The sequence below is a fragment of the Callithrix jacchus genome, chromosome 12 (genome assembly GCF_049354715.1).
Source record: "Callithrix jacchus isolate 240 chromosome 12, calJac240_pri, whole genome shotgun sequence".
Classification (NCBI taxonomy): domain Eukaryota; kingdom Metazoa; phylum Chordata; class Mammalia; order Primates; family Cebidae; genus Callithrix; species Callithrix jacchus.
This window is the reverse complement of record NC_133513.1, coordinates 84,059,081-84,074,793: the sequence shown is the minus strand read 5'-3', so window position 1 is coordinate 84,074,793 and position 15,713 is coordinate 84,059,081. Positions and strand designations below refer to the sequence as shown.

The following is a 15,713-nucleotide window of genomic DNA, read 5'->3' as shown; positions in this document are numbered from 1 at the left end:
ATTTCTGCCTACATTTCAGTATTTATCCAGTAGTCATTCAGGAGCATGTTGTTAAGTTTCCATGCAGTTGTGTGGTTTTGAGTGAGTTTCTTAATCCTGACGTCTAATATGATTGCACTGCGGTCTGAGACTGTTTGTTATGATTTCTGATCTTTTGCATTTGCTGAGGAGTGATTTATTTCCAATTACGTGTTCAATTTTAGAGTAAGTCCAATGTGGTGCTGAGAAGAATGTATATTCTGTGGATTTGGGGTTGAGAGTTCTGTAGATGTCTACTGGTGTGCTTGGTCCAGATCTGAGTTCAAGTCCTGGAAATCAAGTCCTGTCTAATATTGACAGCAGAGTGTTAAAGTATCCCACTATTATTGTGTGAGAGTCTAAGTCTCTTTGTAGATTGTTAAGAATTTGCTTTATGTATCTGGGTGCTCCTGTATTGGGTGCACATATGTTTAGGACAGTTAGCTCTTCTTGTTGCATTGATCCCTTTACCATTATGTAATTCCCTTGTCTCTTTTGTTCTTTGTTGGTTTAAAGTTCATTTTATCATAGACAAGGATTGCAACCCTTGCTTTTTTTTTCTCTCCATTTGCTTGGTAAATCTTCTTCCATCCCTTTATTTTGAGTCTATGTGTGTCTTTGCACATGATATGGGTCTCCTGAATACAGCACACTGATGGTTCTTGACACTCTATCCAATTTACCAGTCTGTATCTTTTGATTGGGGCATTTAGCCAGTTTACATTTAAGGTTAATATTGTTATGTGTGAATTTGATCCTGCCATTTTGATACTAGCTGGTTGTTTTGCCCGTAAGTTGATACAGTTTCTTCATTGTGTTGTTCGTCTTTATGATTTGGTACATTTTTGCAGTGGCTGGTACTGGTTGTTCCTTTCCATATTTAGTGCTTCCTTCAGGAGCTCTTGTAAGGCAGGCCTGGTGGTGATAAAATCTCTCAGCAGTTGCTTGTCCATAAAGGATTTTCTTTCTCCTTCACTTATGAAGCTTAGTTTGGCTGGATATGAAATTCTGGGTTGAAAGTTCTTTCCTTTAAGGATACTGAATATTGGCCCCCACTCTCTTCTGGCTTGTAGGGTTTCTGCCGAGAGATCCTCTGAGTTTGATGGGCTTCCCTTTGTGGGTAACCCTGACCTCTCTGGCTGCCCTTAGCATTTTTTCCTTCATTTCAACCCTGCTGAATGTGATGATTATGTGCCTTGGGGTTGCTCTTCTTGAGGAACATCTTTGTGGTATTCTCTGTATTTCCTGGATTTGAATGTTGGCCTACCTTGCTAGGTTGGGGAAATTCTCCATAATAACAATTTTTAACCCAAAGACTAGTCATTTGAGAGAAAATTTCAAATAAGCTCAGAATCAGAGGCTTCCTCAAAACATAGACATAATAACTGTCAATGTCTGTCACATTTTATTTCTCCTATGATGACTCTTTATGATATTCATATTATGGCAGATAGGCCAGAAATACTATTCTGCCTTTGATGTCCTTGTTTATATAGGAAACTAGTCCTGGTCTTTAATTTTGTTTTCTTTTTTTTTTGAGATGGAGTGTCACTCTGTCACCCAGGACGGAGTGCAGTGGTGCAGTCTTGGTTCATTGCAACCTCCGCCTCCCAGATTCAAGTGATTCTTGCCTCAGCCTCCTGAGCAGCTGGAATTATAGTCACCCGCCACCACACCCAGGTAATTTTTTTAGCTTTAGTAGACACGGGGTTTCACCATGTTGGCCAGGTTGGTCTCAAACTCCTGACCTCAGGTGATCCACCCACCTTGGCCTCCCCAAGTGCTGGGATTACAGGCATAAGCCCTGCCTGGTCTTTAATTTTCTAAATGCTAGTATCAGAACTCAAAAGGGAAGAAAGGGAAATTAATGAATTGTAAGATCAACATTTAGGCAGGTGAGAAATTATAGCCCTATTTCCTTACAATGTTTTAAAAACATTCTCTAAACATGGAACACATGAAAAGCTGTATTGTGATCAGTATCAGGGCAATTTACCTCTTCTGTAAATAAACTGGCAAATTACATTTATGCAGATATAATATGTTGGTTTTATGTAGCGTTAAATAAAACCATGTCTGCATTTCATAGAATTGTGATTAGTTATGAAATCCCTTGGGATAAAAAGACAATGTTTTACATTCTGTAGAAATCTATAAAGAATTGGTAATAATTGATCTCAAAGATCTCAGATAAAAAATGACATACCCTAAGGCATGAATACATTTAACTAGTATATTTATTTTGCGACTACTTAAAGTTCTTTAAATATCTCCTCTAATTATAAAACACTAAGTGTATTAGTATCATAGTTTATTCAGGATATGTTCAATTAGAAAATACATATTACTTAAGTAGAATAATACATTCTGAAAATTTTTAACATGAAAATAACGAACATTTCCACAAAAATTAATTTGAATATATTCTCAGTTTTCACTTTTGTTAGAATTTTACTTCAAATACTTTAATTATTGAAATGATCAAGGTTAGATATTATTTAACTTACCTCATAAGAACTTGGAAGTTTTAGTTTTAAACTTAGAAATTTTTTAATAGTTCCAACAGTTACACGTGTAGAACACCGAATGAATTTCTTCATTAAACCCTAAAGGAAATAAAGATTACTTGTTAAAATGTTCTATCTTGCTTTTGGTGAAACCATAGCTACCATTTCCACTATCATTTTGAATATTTTTAAAACATATTGTGAAACATTTTAATTCACAGTTTTTTAGTACTTGCAAGTAAAAATGTTCCTAATTCTTGCATACTTACATGACATTCTTTAAGAATGTATTATCATGTGTACTAGGAAAATCCTGGCAAATAGGCAATCTGCTTACCTCTAGACATTTTAGTAAAGAAAACATGAGTTTAAATTAAAAAGAAAAAACCAAAAGTCACAAGAAGCATAAAAATATTGTATTATGAAATATAACTTCTGAGACATTAGGGACATTTTCTAAAACATGCTATCACAGCTTTTAAACAATTTTAGAAAGAGCAGTGATTACAAATGGGACTCTGAGGAGCCAGAGAATTCAACAGAGAGAGGCTGGTTAGGCCACAGTATGTCCAATTAGAAGTTGCATAGTGTGGACCTTTGTGTTGGGGAGAATCATGTCGAGTCAGTGTTTGACAGGCTGTGTCAGTACTTTACTGGAAAAACAAGCTTTTATGTGCCTTGATGTATCTCATCTGTAAAATGTGCAGAGCACTACTAATTCACTCTTTAAGCTTGAATATCACTAAAATATAAGAACCAATCTAGAAGGGATACTCAAGCTGAAAATGAAGCAAAATTAGGTTGTAGACATAATAAACATGAACAATATGTGAAACAAAATTACATACCACAACCTCAAAAGTTATTGGAATACTAAAACACACAAAGCAACAATAGAATCTCTTAAAGATATTACTCCTATTCAAATGCATAGGAAATTAGGTCAGCATCTGGAACAACAACTTAGTGTTCTTAAATTCACTAAGTCAAAAGAAGAACTATTCAGTCAATGTTTATTTTCTAGCAAATGTTTTCCTAGCAAAATGTATTTCCTGACAAAGACCAACAGAAGTAAATTAATAAATAATACTTGGTCACAACACAGATGATAAAGTATCCATTAAAAGAAAACGGAAGTTAAAAGTTACATATAAAGCAACACATACTCTACCCATTTCAAATGTGAAGACCGATATTCTAGACAGCATGAAAACAAAGGGATAAATGTACAAGTCATCTTCTCTGTTATCTTCACACCTTCTCAAGAAGCCCAACGTTTCCCATTTTCTATTTTTACAAGCCCCAATTAAGACAGAGAAGAATATAAGGGTGTAGGTTGAGCATCCCCAACCCAAAATCTGAAATGCCCCCAAATCTGAAACTGAGGGCTTACATGACACACACTCATTTCAGATTTGGGAGGTTCAACTGTAAGTATATACAATACAAATATTCCAAAATCCAAAAAAATTCTGGTCCCAACCATTTTGGATAAGGGATATGAAACCTGTACTGGAAGACTCTTTAATACGTATGTTTTTTCATCTGACAAGAAATCAGGAAGAATCTCCAGAAATGATGTTGGTATCACTATTCATAATCCTTCAGACATTAATAGTTAATAGTTTTTATACTATTCACAAAGTTGTGCAACCTTTACCATGATCTAATTCCAAAATATTTTCATCGTCTCTCTAAGTAACCCCAAATTCATTAGCAGTCACTTCCCAACCTTCCCTCCTTCCAGCCCCTGACAACTGCTAATCTACTTTCTGTCTTTATCCTTGTCTGGACATTTCATATACATGGAACCACATAATACCTGACCTTTTATGCTTCGCTTCTTTCACTTAGCATAAAGTTTTCAAGGTTCATCCATGTTGTAGCATGTTTAGCATGTATCAGTACTTCACTGAAGTTTATGACTGAACAATATCACATTTTGTTTCATTTTGTTTTTCCATTCATCAGTTGACAGACATTTAGGTTGTTTTTACTTTGTGGCTATTATGAATAATGCTATTATGAATATACATATACAAGATTTTGTGTGAACATGTTTTCAATTCTTTTATACAGTAGTCCCTCCTTATCTGCAGTTTCATTTTCCTTGATTTCACTTACCCAGTCAGTATTTCTCTGTACAAAAATTCAAAATGTAAAATTCTAAAAATAATTCCTAAGTGTTAAGCTGCATACAATTCTGAGTAGCATGGTAAAATCTTGCATCATCCTACTCCATCCTGCCTGGAGTGGAATCTTCCCTTTGTCCATCATATTCATGCAGTATAGGCTGCCTGTCCATTAGTCACTTAGCTATCTCAGTTATCAAATCAAAATGCCAATATATACAGGGTTATCTGGTACTATCTGTGGTTGCAGCATCCACTGGGGGTCTTGTAACATATGCCCCACAGATAAGGGGGAACTACTGTGTATGATCATATACTTCGAAGTGGAATCACCAGGTCTCTTTGAGAAACTGCTAAACTGTTTTCCACAGTAGTTGCACTTTCACCTTCCCACTAGGAATGTATGAGGGTTCAATTATTCCACATTCTCTAACATTTATTATTTTCCTTAAAAAAAAGTCTGGCCATCCTAGTAGCTATGAAATGATATCTCATTGTGGTTTTGATTTGCAGAGCCCTAATGACTAGTGATGCTTAGCAACTTTTCCTGTGCTTATTGGTCATTTATATAACTTCCTTAGAGGAATGTCTATTCAAATCTTTAGGCTTTTTTTTCAAATTGGGTCACCTTTTTATTGATTTATAAGAGTTCTTCATATATCTGTATATTAAAGGCTTATCAGACATTATTAGCAAATATTTTTTCCCATTCTGTAAGCTTTTTCACTTTCTTAAGTGTCCTTTGATACACAAGAGTTTTACATTTTAATGAAGTCCAATTTATCTGTTTTTTTTTTCTTTTGCTGCTTATGCTTTTAGTGTCATTTCTAAGAATCCACTGCTAAATCCAAGGTCATGGGAATATCTTAATTTCCCTTTCCTCTTGGAAGGCTATAGATTTTTGATGAATATAGATTTACTAGTTGACCGTTTTCTTTAAGCACTCTGCATATATTATCCTACTGTCTTCTAGCCTCCACAGCTTTTGTTAAGAAACTGGCTACTAACACTACTGGGGGGGTCCTTTGTGTGTGAGTCACCTTTATATTGCTGCTTTCAAGATTCTCTCTTTGTCTTTCAATAATTTGATTATGATGTGACTAGTATGAATTTCTTTGAATTTATCATACCTGGAGTTTGTTAAGCTTCCCAGATGTTTAATATTTTTCATCAAATTCAGTTGTTTTTGGGGGGCCATTATTTCTTCAAATACACTTTCTGCCCTTTTTTCTCCATTTCCTCTATGTCTGGAACTTTCATGATGGGTATGCTGGTAAGCTTGATGGTGTCTACAGGTCTCTAAGGACCTGTTCATTTTTCTTCATTCTATTTTCTTTCTGTTTCTCAGACAGAATAATCTCAATTCATTAAACTTCAATTTTATAGGTTCTTTTTCTTTGGCTCAAGTCTGCTGTGAGCCTCACCCATAAAATTTTCATTCCAGTTGCTATACAACTCCAGAATATTAAAAAAATATTTGATATCCTATATTTGTTAATATAATTCTTGTATTTTCATATAGGTGATCAGACCATGGTTTTAGTTCTTTATACATATTTAAATAGATGATTTCAAACCTATGCCTAATAAGTGCAATGTCTGGGCTTCCTCAGGGACAGTTTCTGTTGACTGCTTCTTTTCCTGTGTATGGGTCATAAAGTCAGCTCTCTGTAACTGAAGTCCTACATTTGTAAATTCCACCAACCACAGATCAAAAATATTTTTAAAAACAATAAAAACAATACAGCAATAAAAATAATGCAGTTCAACAACTATTTGCATAGTATTTACATTGCACTAGGTATTACAAGTAATCTAGAGATGATTTAAAGTATATAGCAGGCTGTGCATAGGTTACATGCAAATACGGCACCATTTTATATAAGGGATATGGGATACACAGATTTTGTGATACATGAAGGGTCCTGGAGTTAATCCCCCCCATAATCTGATAGACCACTGTATTTGTTAGTATCTATCATATTTTAAATGATATAATGTTATAGCTAGACATTTTAAATGATATAATGTTGCAATGCTGGAAATCAGATTCCTGCCTGCTCTTCAGTCCTAAACTAATTCCATAAAGTCTGTATTCTTTACCATAGGTAGCCATGAAAGTTTCTGCCTAGAGGTCAGCTAATGATTGAACAGATATTTCTTTACACATCTGGAGCCATTAAGCTGCTTAGTCTTTTGCCAAGGATCTGGGGGTGTGTTTGGGGGCATATCTCCAACATCCAACCAAGGTGTTGACAACTCTGCCTTAGTCTTCACTTCTGGCTTGTGCAGAGTGCCTCAAGGTCAGGCAGAGGTGAGAGCTTAGGGCTTTCTCAGGTTTTTCCCAACATGCATACAACCCTGTGTATGTATGTGGCCCTCTAGATTTCAAGGAATATGTCAGAGATTTTTGAAGCTCCTAAGGACATATCACTTCACAGCTTTCCCTTTTAAGCTTTTTGGTTAGTCTCTTGTTTGGTCCAAATGTTATCTATAACTCAGGCAGCTGTAAAGTTAAAACATTTGTCTGTAACTGTTTTCGACAAATACCCCTTTCCCCAACCCAAAGAGAAGGCTTTTTCCATGGAGGCAAGCTCCAAGTCAAATCAAATACTGACAACCTTGTAAGTGGGGTCTTCTAGGAAACAACCAGACAGGTCAAATAATGACCTTTGGCAATGAGGCTTTAAAAGAGCTCTACCTCTGTCCTTTCCCTTTGGTGCCTGAGAGGCTGCAATGGGAAAGCAGGCTGTTATTTTCAAGGCTACTGCAGAGTTTGAGTTGGGGGGTGGAACTAAGCAAGTTAAAATGCCACAAAGCTCACCCTTTATACTAAGAGTTAGTAATCTTATTGATAAAATGCTCTACGGGCACTTATAAGCCTTTGGTTAATATTAGATCTCTAAAAAAGCTGATACCCAACATTTTTGCCAGTATTTTCATACTTATGGAGAAGTCAGTTTTCAGAGATACTTAGTCTACTCTTTTTATTGACATCCCATTCTTGACTTTGACTTCTGTATTACAAAAGCAGTAGGTATTCTGCATAAACTATACATGCAACTACTGCCCACCACATTTGAGAATCATACCCTACTGCAGAGGAATGAGATGGCAGAGAAAGCTATAAAGCAATACAGACATTGTGTCTCTGCCACTAAGGGATTTACAATCTAGTATCAAGGACAATGCACACATCAAATAAGATAGTGCCTAGAACTCTTAGGTGCATCCTTAATAGATAACAAACCAATCCCTAATTGAGGGATAAATATAAGTACTACAGAATTTCAGAGAAGGGATTCATTAGGTTGGGAAAAGCATCACAAAGAACAAAAATCTCTGGGTCTTGACAGAAGCAAGGACGGTGGAAGAGGAAAGAACAAAGGAAGGGTTGTTCAAAGTTTTAGAGGTCTTAAATATTCATAATACAAGCTTTTATGTATTCTAGATACAGATCTTTTATCAGATAATATGGTTTCCAACACACACACACACACACGCGCACACACACACACGCGCGTGCGCACGGGCAGGTGGGGGTGGGGAGGAGAGAGAAAGAGAATGAACATATACATAAAGGAATAATCACTTGTTTTGAAAGGAGAACTTACTAATGGGTTTGATGGGAGATAAACTTATTAAGAGAGGTGCTTGTTAGTGAAGGGCACTGAATGCTAATATAAGGAGTTATGACCATTGCACAGGCCAAAAGGTGGCAAACTTTTGGCCTATACAATGGCCATGTCCTCAGGCCAAATCTGGCTGGCCATCAATTTCTATGAGTAATGTTTTATTGAAACACAACCATATCCACTCATTTACTGTGCTGCTTTAGTGTTATAATGAATAAGTTGAGTAAACTGCAACAGAGACCATATGGCCTATAGAGCCTAAAATACCATCTGACCCTGAGATTGGTCATGGCCCTCACCCCAAGTCTTACATACACTCAGGCAAATGGCCCTAGCCCTGGATAACAAAAGAAAAATTAAGGCATAGAAAACACTTAATAACTACTTAAAAAAATCTAGATATAAGGATGAGCAGCACTAAACTGGGGGGAATTTTGCAGGACTTAGTAACTGGTTGAAAGAAAAGAGTAACAGGTCAAAGATGACGCCAAGCTTTCGAACTTATTTGACTGACTAAAAGACAGTAGTCATAATTGAAATGCATGTTTAAAGTTAGATGGAAGTATAATGAATTTGCCTTTAGACAAGTCAAGTTTCTGGTGTTAGTGAAATTCTCAACTGGTCTACTTAAAAATACTTCGAGATGTAATACTTCAGCTTGAGAAAGATAGCAGGGTTGGAAATTAGGACTTAAAAGTTCTTTGCATAAAGAGAAGAACAGACACAAGGCCCTACTTGAAGGTGGGATGGTAGGAGGAGAGACAGGATCGAAAAACTACCTATTGAGTATTATGCTTATTACCTGGGTGACAAAATAACCTTATACCAAACCCATGACATACAATTTATCTATATAAAAAACTTGCACATGTAACCCGAACTTAAAAGTTAAAAAATCCTTTGCGTGGTTGAAGCCACATAGAAAATGAAGAAGACCTCCTAAAATAAATATGGAGAAAGTATTAGGGCATATTCACATTTATCAAGTAGAAGGCAAGAAGTAGAGCTAGTAAAGACAAAGTAGGAATGGGCCAGGAAAAAAAGGAAGAATAAGAGAAGTCATTTATAAACTAAGAATGAAGGTACAAGGATGAAGAAAAGTCCATAAAGGTAAGAGTGAATGAATAAAATGTCAGCTAGAACAGAAAAGTGTCAAAGATTTCAAAAAAAAGAATAACAAGCAGGGGTGGTTAATTTTTCAGATAAATTTCTAAAATTCAGTATTTTATACTTTCATATGAGAAATCATGCAGAGAAGTAAACTTTACATTTGTTTATGAGAGGATATACAGCCTTTCCATTGATTTAACTTTCACTAGGTCCTAACTCATGTATTGGAGAGCTAAAGGATGACCATAAACTCTATAAAAAAGAACTTCCCAAAAAGGGGATTGACTTTTGGGAAAGACCATAAGAAACAACTGAAAATATTGGAAGAATAAATTGGTACAGTAATCATTTCTCTAAAGACAGATGCACTTCATTACATGCCCTGTCCAATAAACTCCCCTTAACAAAATTATAACTATTTCTATGTATAAGACCTAACCAAGTTCCTTGAGTGAAAAATGTTTTTTCTTACTAATTATATCTTTACTGCCTACTATTCACATAGTGGATAAATATTCTTTGAATTACTATGTTACGTATGTTGTTATAAAATGCTAGAAAAACTTAATCTGAGTTGAAAAATTGTTTTTCACTTCCTAATAGAAAAATGTCATTAAATATGTTAGTAAAAAAATCAGCTCACTAGCCTATAGACTTACACAGAGGAAGTAAAAGAAAATTAGAGACAATGAATATAGGCATTTGAATAAAACACAGATTACACAGAGATAAACAATATTCTCAGTGGCTGACATTTGCTAGGATAAAGTGACAAAAATCTAACAGTTAAAGTAGTGAAGATTTGTAATAAAAATAAAATCTGCTTTCAATAAAAAGGTAGAAAACATTATTAAAGTAATACCACTTAAAGACCAAAGAAAATCAATGAACGCAGAGTGTTTTAAACTTTCTATAAAGATCCTCTAAGAAATTAGCAGAGGCAGAGGAAAACAGTACCAGAAATGGAGATTCTATAGGAAATAACTGAGAGCCTTCAAGGAATTTAAAATTTCAGAGGCATTTTACAACCTCCAATTTTACTTCAAGACTAATTGATTAAATTATTCACAAAATACATTAGCCCTGACATGAAAATCTTGAGTTGCAAATAAAAATAGAGAAATAAAGGATGAAATTAGAAGACAATTAATAAAAGGGCTAGAATTACTGGTGACATGAAATTCTCAAAGTTTGTCACCATGCTTAAAAAACAGAAACTATGCATATGAACTCCCAACAAAGGTATAAAAGGAGGTGGAGAAAGAGAGGTGTGATTCTGCGCATTAGCCACTAGATGGTGGCATTGACCCAGGACGGTTCAGTTGCGGGAATTGTAACCATTTGTAAGCATAGGATTGTCAAAGAACGACATTTTACTTAATTACGTTAATTAAAACTTTGAAAGCAAGCACTTTGAAGCATTAGAAAATTTGTCAACAAATTACCAAGGGTTTACTATCAACTGATCATAAAAATACCACAGTCTTGTTCACTTACCTTTACTACATTGTCCCCCGATTGTCCATTATTTCGTAAACAATCTAGACAGATAGCAATTTGTGGGTCACTTCTGTGATAATCTTGATTTTCATCACCTTCTTCATCTACTTTCGGTTTGTCAACTTTTGAAGTAACATCTGTATAATTTAAACAAAACGCTATAAATGAAAATTGATTTTAAAGTTAAGCAATAATAATACATTGATTATCAAAAGAAAAATCAACTTAAAAAAATATCCTAACAGCTTTTTAAGAAGAACGTAGTATCTTTAAAATGTTCCAACCAACTCAACAATGGAATTTTTTTTTTTAATTGGAGACTTATTAACTTAGTTTAAGATTTCTAGGCTCACTATGGCATCCAAATGGAAGATTCAGGACTAGCTGTATTTAGCCAAAAAAATGATTACAATTAGTGATTAGACTACGTTAGAAAATGAACAGGATATAAAAAAATACTTCCAAATTATTTATATGTGTATATATAAATTATACTCGTTTATATACATAAGTATATGTTCAAATTCAAATGCTTCAAATTATAAAATTAAGTTCTCAAAATTTCAAATTACAAGATATAAAATCAGCTAGTGAAAAAAACGAGTATAATGATTTAGCTTTGTAACACATATATAGCTATTAATATATGTTACAACTCAAAGAAATCTGAATGGCATACTTTGTATTATATACAAATGTATTTCACCTATTACCTGTACCCTATAAATATTGCAGCTATATTTATCATGCATCTGTTGAGTAGCTTTAACTTTACGTTGGATACCCGTCATACAAGACCTGAGGGAACAATACTGAACCTACAGCCATCATCCTCACTCTCACAGTGGTCAGGATATGGGATGAAATAAAGGTAAATAAAAAAGACAAAAACAAAAAAGAAACCAGACAAAGATAGGATGGGAGAAGTAAAACGGACTATGCAGGCACATATAAAAGAGAGAGTAAACCCAAACTTTGGGAGTGAAGCAGAGGTTCAGGGATGATTTCCAGATGAAATACCTCTAAGATAAAACCTGAAAAAGTTAGCCAGCCAAACATTACATTGTAGAAAAGCCTCCCTGCAAAGTGACACACTAAATCCCCTTGGATACCTATAGTAAAAGCATTACAGGTGTACCATAAAGCAGGAAGGTGCGTTTTTTTTTCTACATGTTTTCTTCTGCTTCTTTATAGAGAATGCACATATACAGGAGTTGCCTTCTATGAATCAAACTCCCAGCTCCAACAAAAGATCCAAATTCTCCACCCAAGCTAAAGACCAAATACCATAAATACTTTTAAAAGGGAGAAGCAATAGGAAAAGGGAGATAAAATTCACAAAGTAGGCTACAGCCCTTCACAAGTCAATCTGTGATATGTAGAATAATAGAGTAAACCTACCACATAATTTCTGAGGACAATCTCCCAGGCTCCTGTCCTCTTGAACAGATAGTCAAAAACTGGAATATTTAATTAGCCTTATCTTATCTGTATTTTTATTACAGCACTACTACAATTGCTTATCGTTGTCTAATTGCAGTGTATATTTGGGTAAAACAAGTCCTATTTTAGTCATTTTTTTGGTCAGGCTTAGCTTCTTTGCCTTTTTTTTTGTTATAGATTAAAAATAGTCTCTTGCTACCTTACTGTAGTCATCAAAACTATTCTCAAACTTCCCCTTCTCTAAGAAAACAGCTTTGCACAGTTAAGTGGAACTAATAAAATGATAATCTCCATTTTACAGATTAAAAGAGAGAGATGGCATTTTCTCATTTACCTTCATCATGTATAATTGGCAATCCTATGATCTTACGGGAAAACCAAGATTGGGAGGCTGAACTCACAAGTGACCCCATAAGAACACACACACAGTCCTGAATAACTTTAAATGATATTTAGGACATCTCAAATTAAATATCATATTTTAAAAAATGGGAATGGTACTACTTTCTTATAATTTCATATATCCCTTTGTGTGAATTTTACACACATATATGTAATGCTAAAAGCCTTTTATCTGCTCAGTAATGTTTGCCCCTTTGCTGCAATTATTAAAAATTACTAATTGCTGAGTCTCTTGGAACCTAGAGGAGAAATTTGGACATGCAGCATAGGTGATGGGGAAAATTCCCATAAGCATCCAGAAATACTTTCTAAATTTCCATGACATATAGGTTTTTATCACCTGAGCTCTACTTAAAAAAACTTCATTCCAGAATATTAGAGCATAGTAAAATCTCCTGATCTGGGTCTCAGCCACATCTCAGTTCCCTCTCCTATAGAGACAAATGTACAAAAGAAATAAAACAAAAAACTCCTCACTGTTTAGTTGCAAGCTGTGGCTATTTCTCACTTCAGCTTCCTTTAGCTCCCTAGAAATTACTACTATAAACATCTAGCCAATTTTCTCTTTTATCTTTTCCCTTTTCTCTTCCCAAAGTCCAATTTCCTCTATTTTCAATTATCTTCTACTAAAGTGACTTCAGATTTACATTCATTTATAAAAAATCTCCTATAGAGAAAAAGGTTCATAATGTAAATAAAAGGAGCAGAAATTTTGTACAGGAAAAATGTGAGCCTGAAGAGAGCTATTAGTTCACCTAAGCTATGAAAAACTGACCAATTTAAGCTTTCAGAAACAGACATAAGAAAAAGTCACCTTGTCCATTTTCTTGAGGCTTATTTTTCTTCCAAAATTCAGATTCACGCTCAAGTTCTTCTAATTTAAATGAAAGAGAGTATAAAAAGAAAGTCATGAAATCTTTAATGGAAATGTTGATTTCATAAAACACAAAAGTCTGCAAGAACCCAAAGAGCCACTTACGTTCTCGGAGTCCAGGGACCAGCTTAAATATAATTTCCTCTAAAGTATTGTCCAACCTTGGAAAGGGGAGAGAAAGAATATACTAACAATGAAGACACCAAAATCTGACACGTAAATAGTCTGAGATGTAGATCTTACATGTATTACAAAATACAGAACATATACAATTTTAGCACATCTACTATACTACACTCTTCTGTCCAGGGAACACACCTATTTCCAGCCTTCCCCAGTAGTAGACTGATTACAAAAATGGTCCCAGTCCCCAGCTCTCTCTACATCCACACTCTTGAGCATGACTTTGAAATTCCTCCCTTGATTAAGGAGCGGAGTCTATCTCCCTGCCTTGGAAATATGGGCTGGCCTTAAAACTTGTTGAGGTCAGCAGAATGTGGCACAAGTGACTGTGCTTGGTTCTAAGTCTAAGCCTTAAGAGGCATCACATGCTTTTGTTTCTATTTCTCTCTCTTTCACAGAATCCTGCTAGCACGAGAACAAGGCTGGAGGATGAGAGACCATGTAGAAGAGACCAAGCTGCCCGGCTGAGGCCATTTTAGACTAGTTCACAAACAGCCCATCCCCCAAAATCAGCACAGCAGATTACCCAATGCACAGCAAACTGCATTTGCATGCGTGAGCCCAGCCAAGACCAGAAGAACCACCCAGCTAACCCAGGGAACCAGGAGGAATAGTAAATGCTTGCTTTTTCAAGCATCAGTTTAGGAGTTGCTGTTATGCAGCAAATAGCTGATACCCCCATTCTCAAAATTTCTACCACAGCTCTGGCTCTTTCCCATAAAGGAAACAATCTCCATTCCACTCTTCTGAGAAATGTAGACCACTTTATCTTTCTACCTTCTGAAATGAAAACTTCAAATATTTATCTTGACATTTTTCTTATTTTCTTTCCTGCTATATAATTTATCTTTTTCATGGCTTTTTGTCTCTAATCCCATTCTCTTGCCCCCACAGCACCCTCTTCCCACCCCATCTCCTTCATCCTGCTCAACAGCATTACTCTTCTACAAGACTACAAACACATAGAGGTTTCTTATATCTAAAAAAAGACCCAAAAACCTTTATTAACTCATTGTATTTTCAAACTATTATTCTGTTTCTCAATCTTTTCTTCTAACTGGAAAAAAATATGAAAGTAAAACCTACATTACTTCTGTCCCCTACTCTGTTTTGCTTCTTTTACTCTACTGAACTCTGCAAATCATCCATAACTTCCATACTGAATAGGTTTAAAAGTTTTAGAATTAAAATTTAAACTTAAAAATTCTTGTTTAAGTTTATATTTCTTCTATATTTCTCTGCAGCAGTTTGACAGTGTTGTCTGACACTGCCTGCCTCCCTGAAAATTTCCTTTGTTTTCATTTTTAAATTTTCCAAGTCTGTTCTTTCTTTGTTACTAAGTATTTTTCTTTTTCCCAGCTACTTTTAAATCTGATATTCTCCCTTGCTTTGTACTCTGCACTCCGACCTTTTCAAAGTTCTGTCTTCCTTGGGGATTTCATCTGCTTTGGTGGCTTCAAAACTAACATATAGACAGAGATCCATCCATGTATCTATCTACCTGCCTATATGTAACATCTCTCTGCTGAGTTCAAGTTCCATATTTCCAAAGGATGCTAAACATTTCAAGTACCTCCTTTTATTCATCTATGTCAAGATTGTCTCATCTATCCTTCTCCAATAAAATACTAAGTACCCCACCATTGTCTCACATTTTTAAATTAAATTTTTAAGTAATACCATAATTCTCCCAAATTGGCTCAAAATATGAGAAGGATCTTACCTTCTCTCTTTCCCTTCATTTACACATTTACTCACCAAACCACATCTGTCCCATCTATTCCTCCATCATTTCTTCCATTCCTTCAATTACCATCCTACTTTGAGCAGAGCAGAGACATCGTCATAATGAATCTTCCTAAAGTACTAATCTGATTGTGTTAGTTACCTCTCAAGAACTAATTTTTCC

At 35.2% G+C, this 15,713-nt stretch overlaps 2 protein-coding genes across 13 annotated transcripts in view; one reads left to right on the top strand and one right to left on the bottom strand.

The window, feature by feature from the left end:
• Nucleotides 1-15,713, bottom strand: part of PCGF5 (polycomb group ring finger 5) — a 122,079-nt gene that overhangs the window by 26,436 nt on the left and 79,930 nt on the right. For 6 of the 12 annotated variants that reach the window (XM_078346001.1, XM_078346004.1, XM_009009954.5 and 3 more), the window contains 4 exons: nucleotides 13,727-13,782; nucleotides 13,562-13,621; nucleotides 10,900-11,039; nucleotides 2,526-2,624 (listed from right to left, as the gene is read on the bottom strand). In XM_078346001.1, the coding sequence (XP_078202127.1) occupies nucleotides 2,526-2,624; nucleotides 10,900-11,039; nucleotides 13,562-13,621; nucleotides 13,727-13,782 (355 nt within the window). The remainder of the gene's footprint in view (nucleotides 1-2,525; nucleotides 2,625-10,899; nucleotides 11,040-13,561; nucleotides 13,622-13,726; nucleotides 13,783-15,713) is intronic. The other 6 variants (XM_078346003.1, XM_078346006.1, XM_054243083.2 and 3 more) reach the window with 1 other exon arrangement.
• LOC144578706 (uncharacterized) overlaps nucleotides 1-15,713 on the top strand; it is a 171,890-nt gene that overhangs the window by 127,768 nt on the left and 28,409 nt on the right. The gene's annotated exons all lie outside the window — the stretch shown is intronic.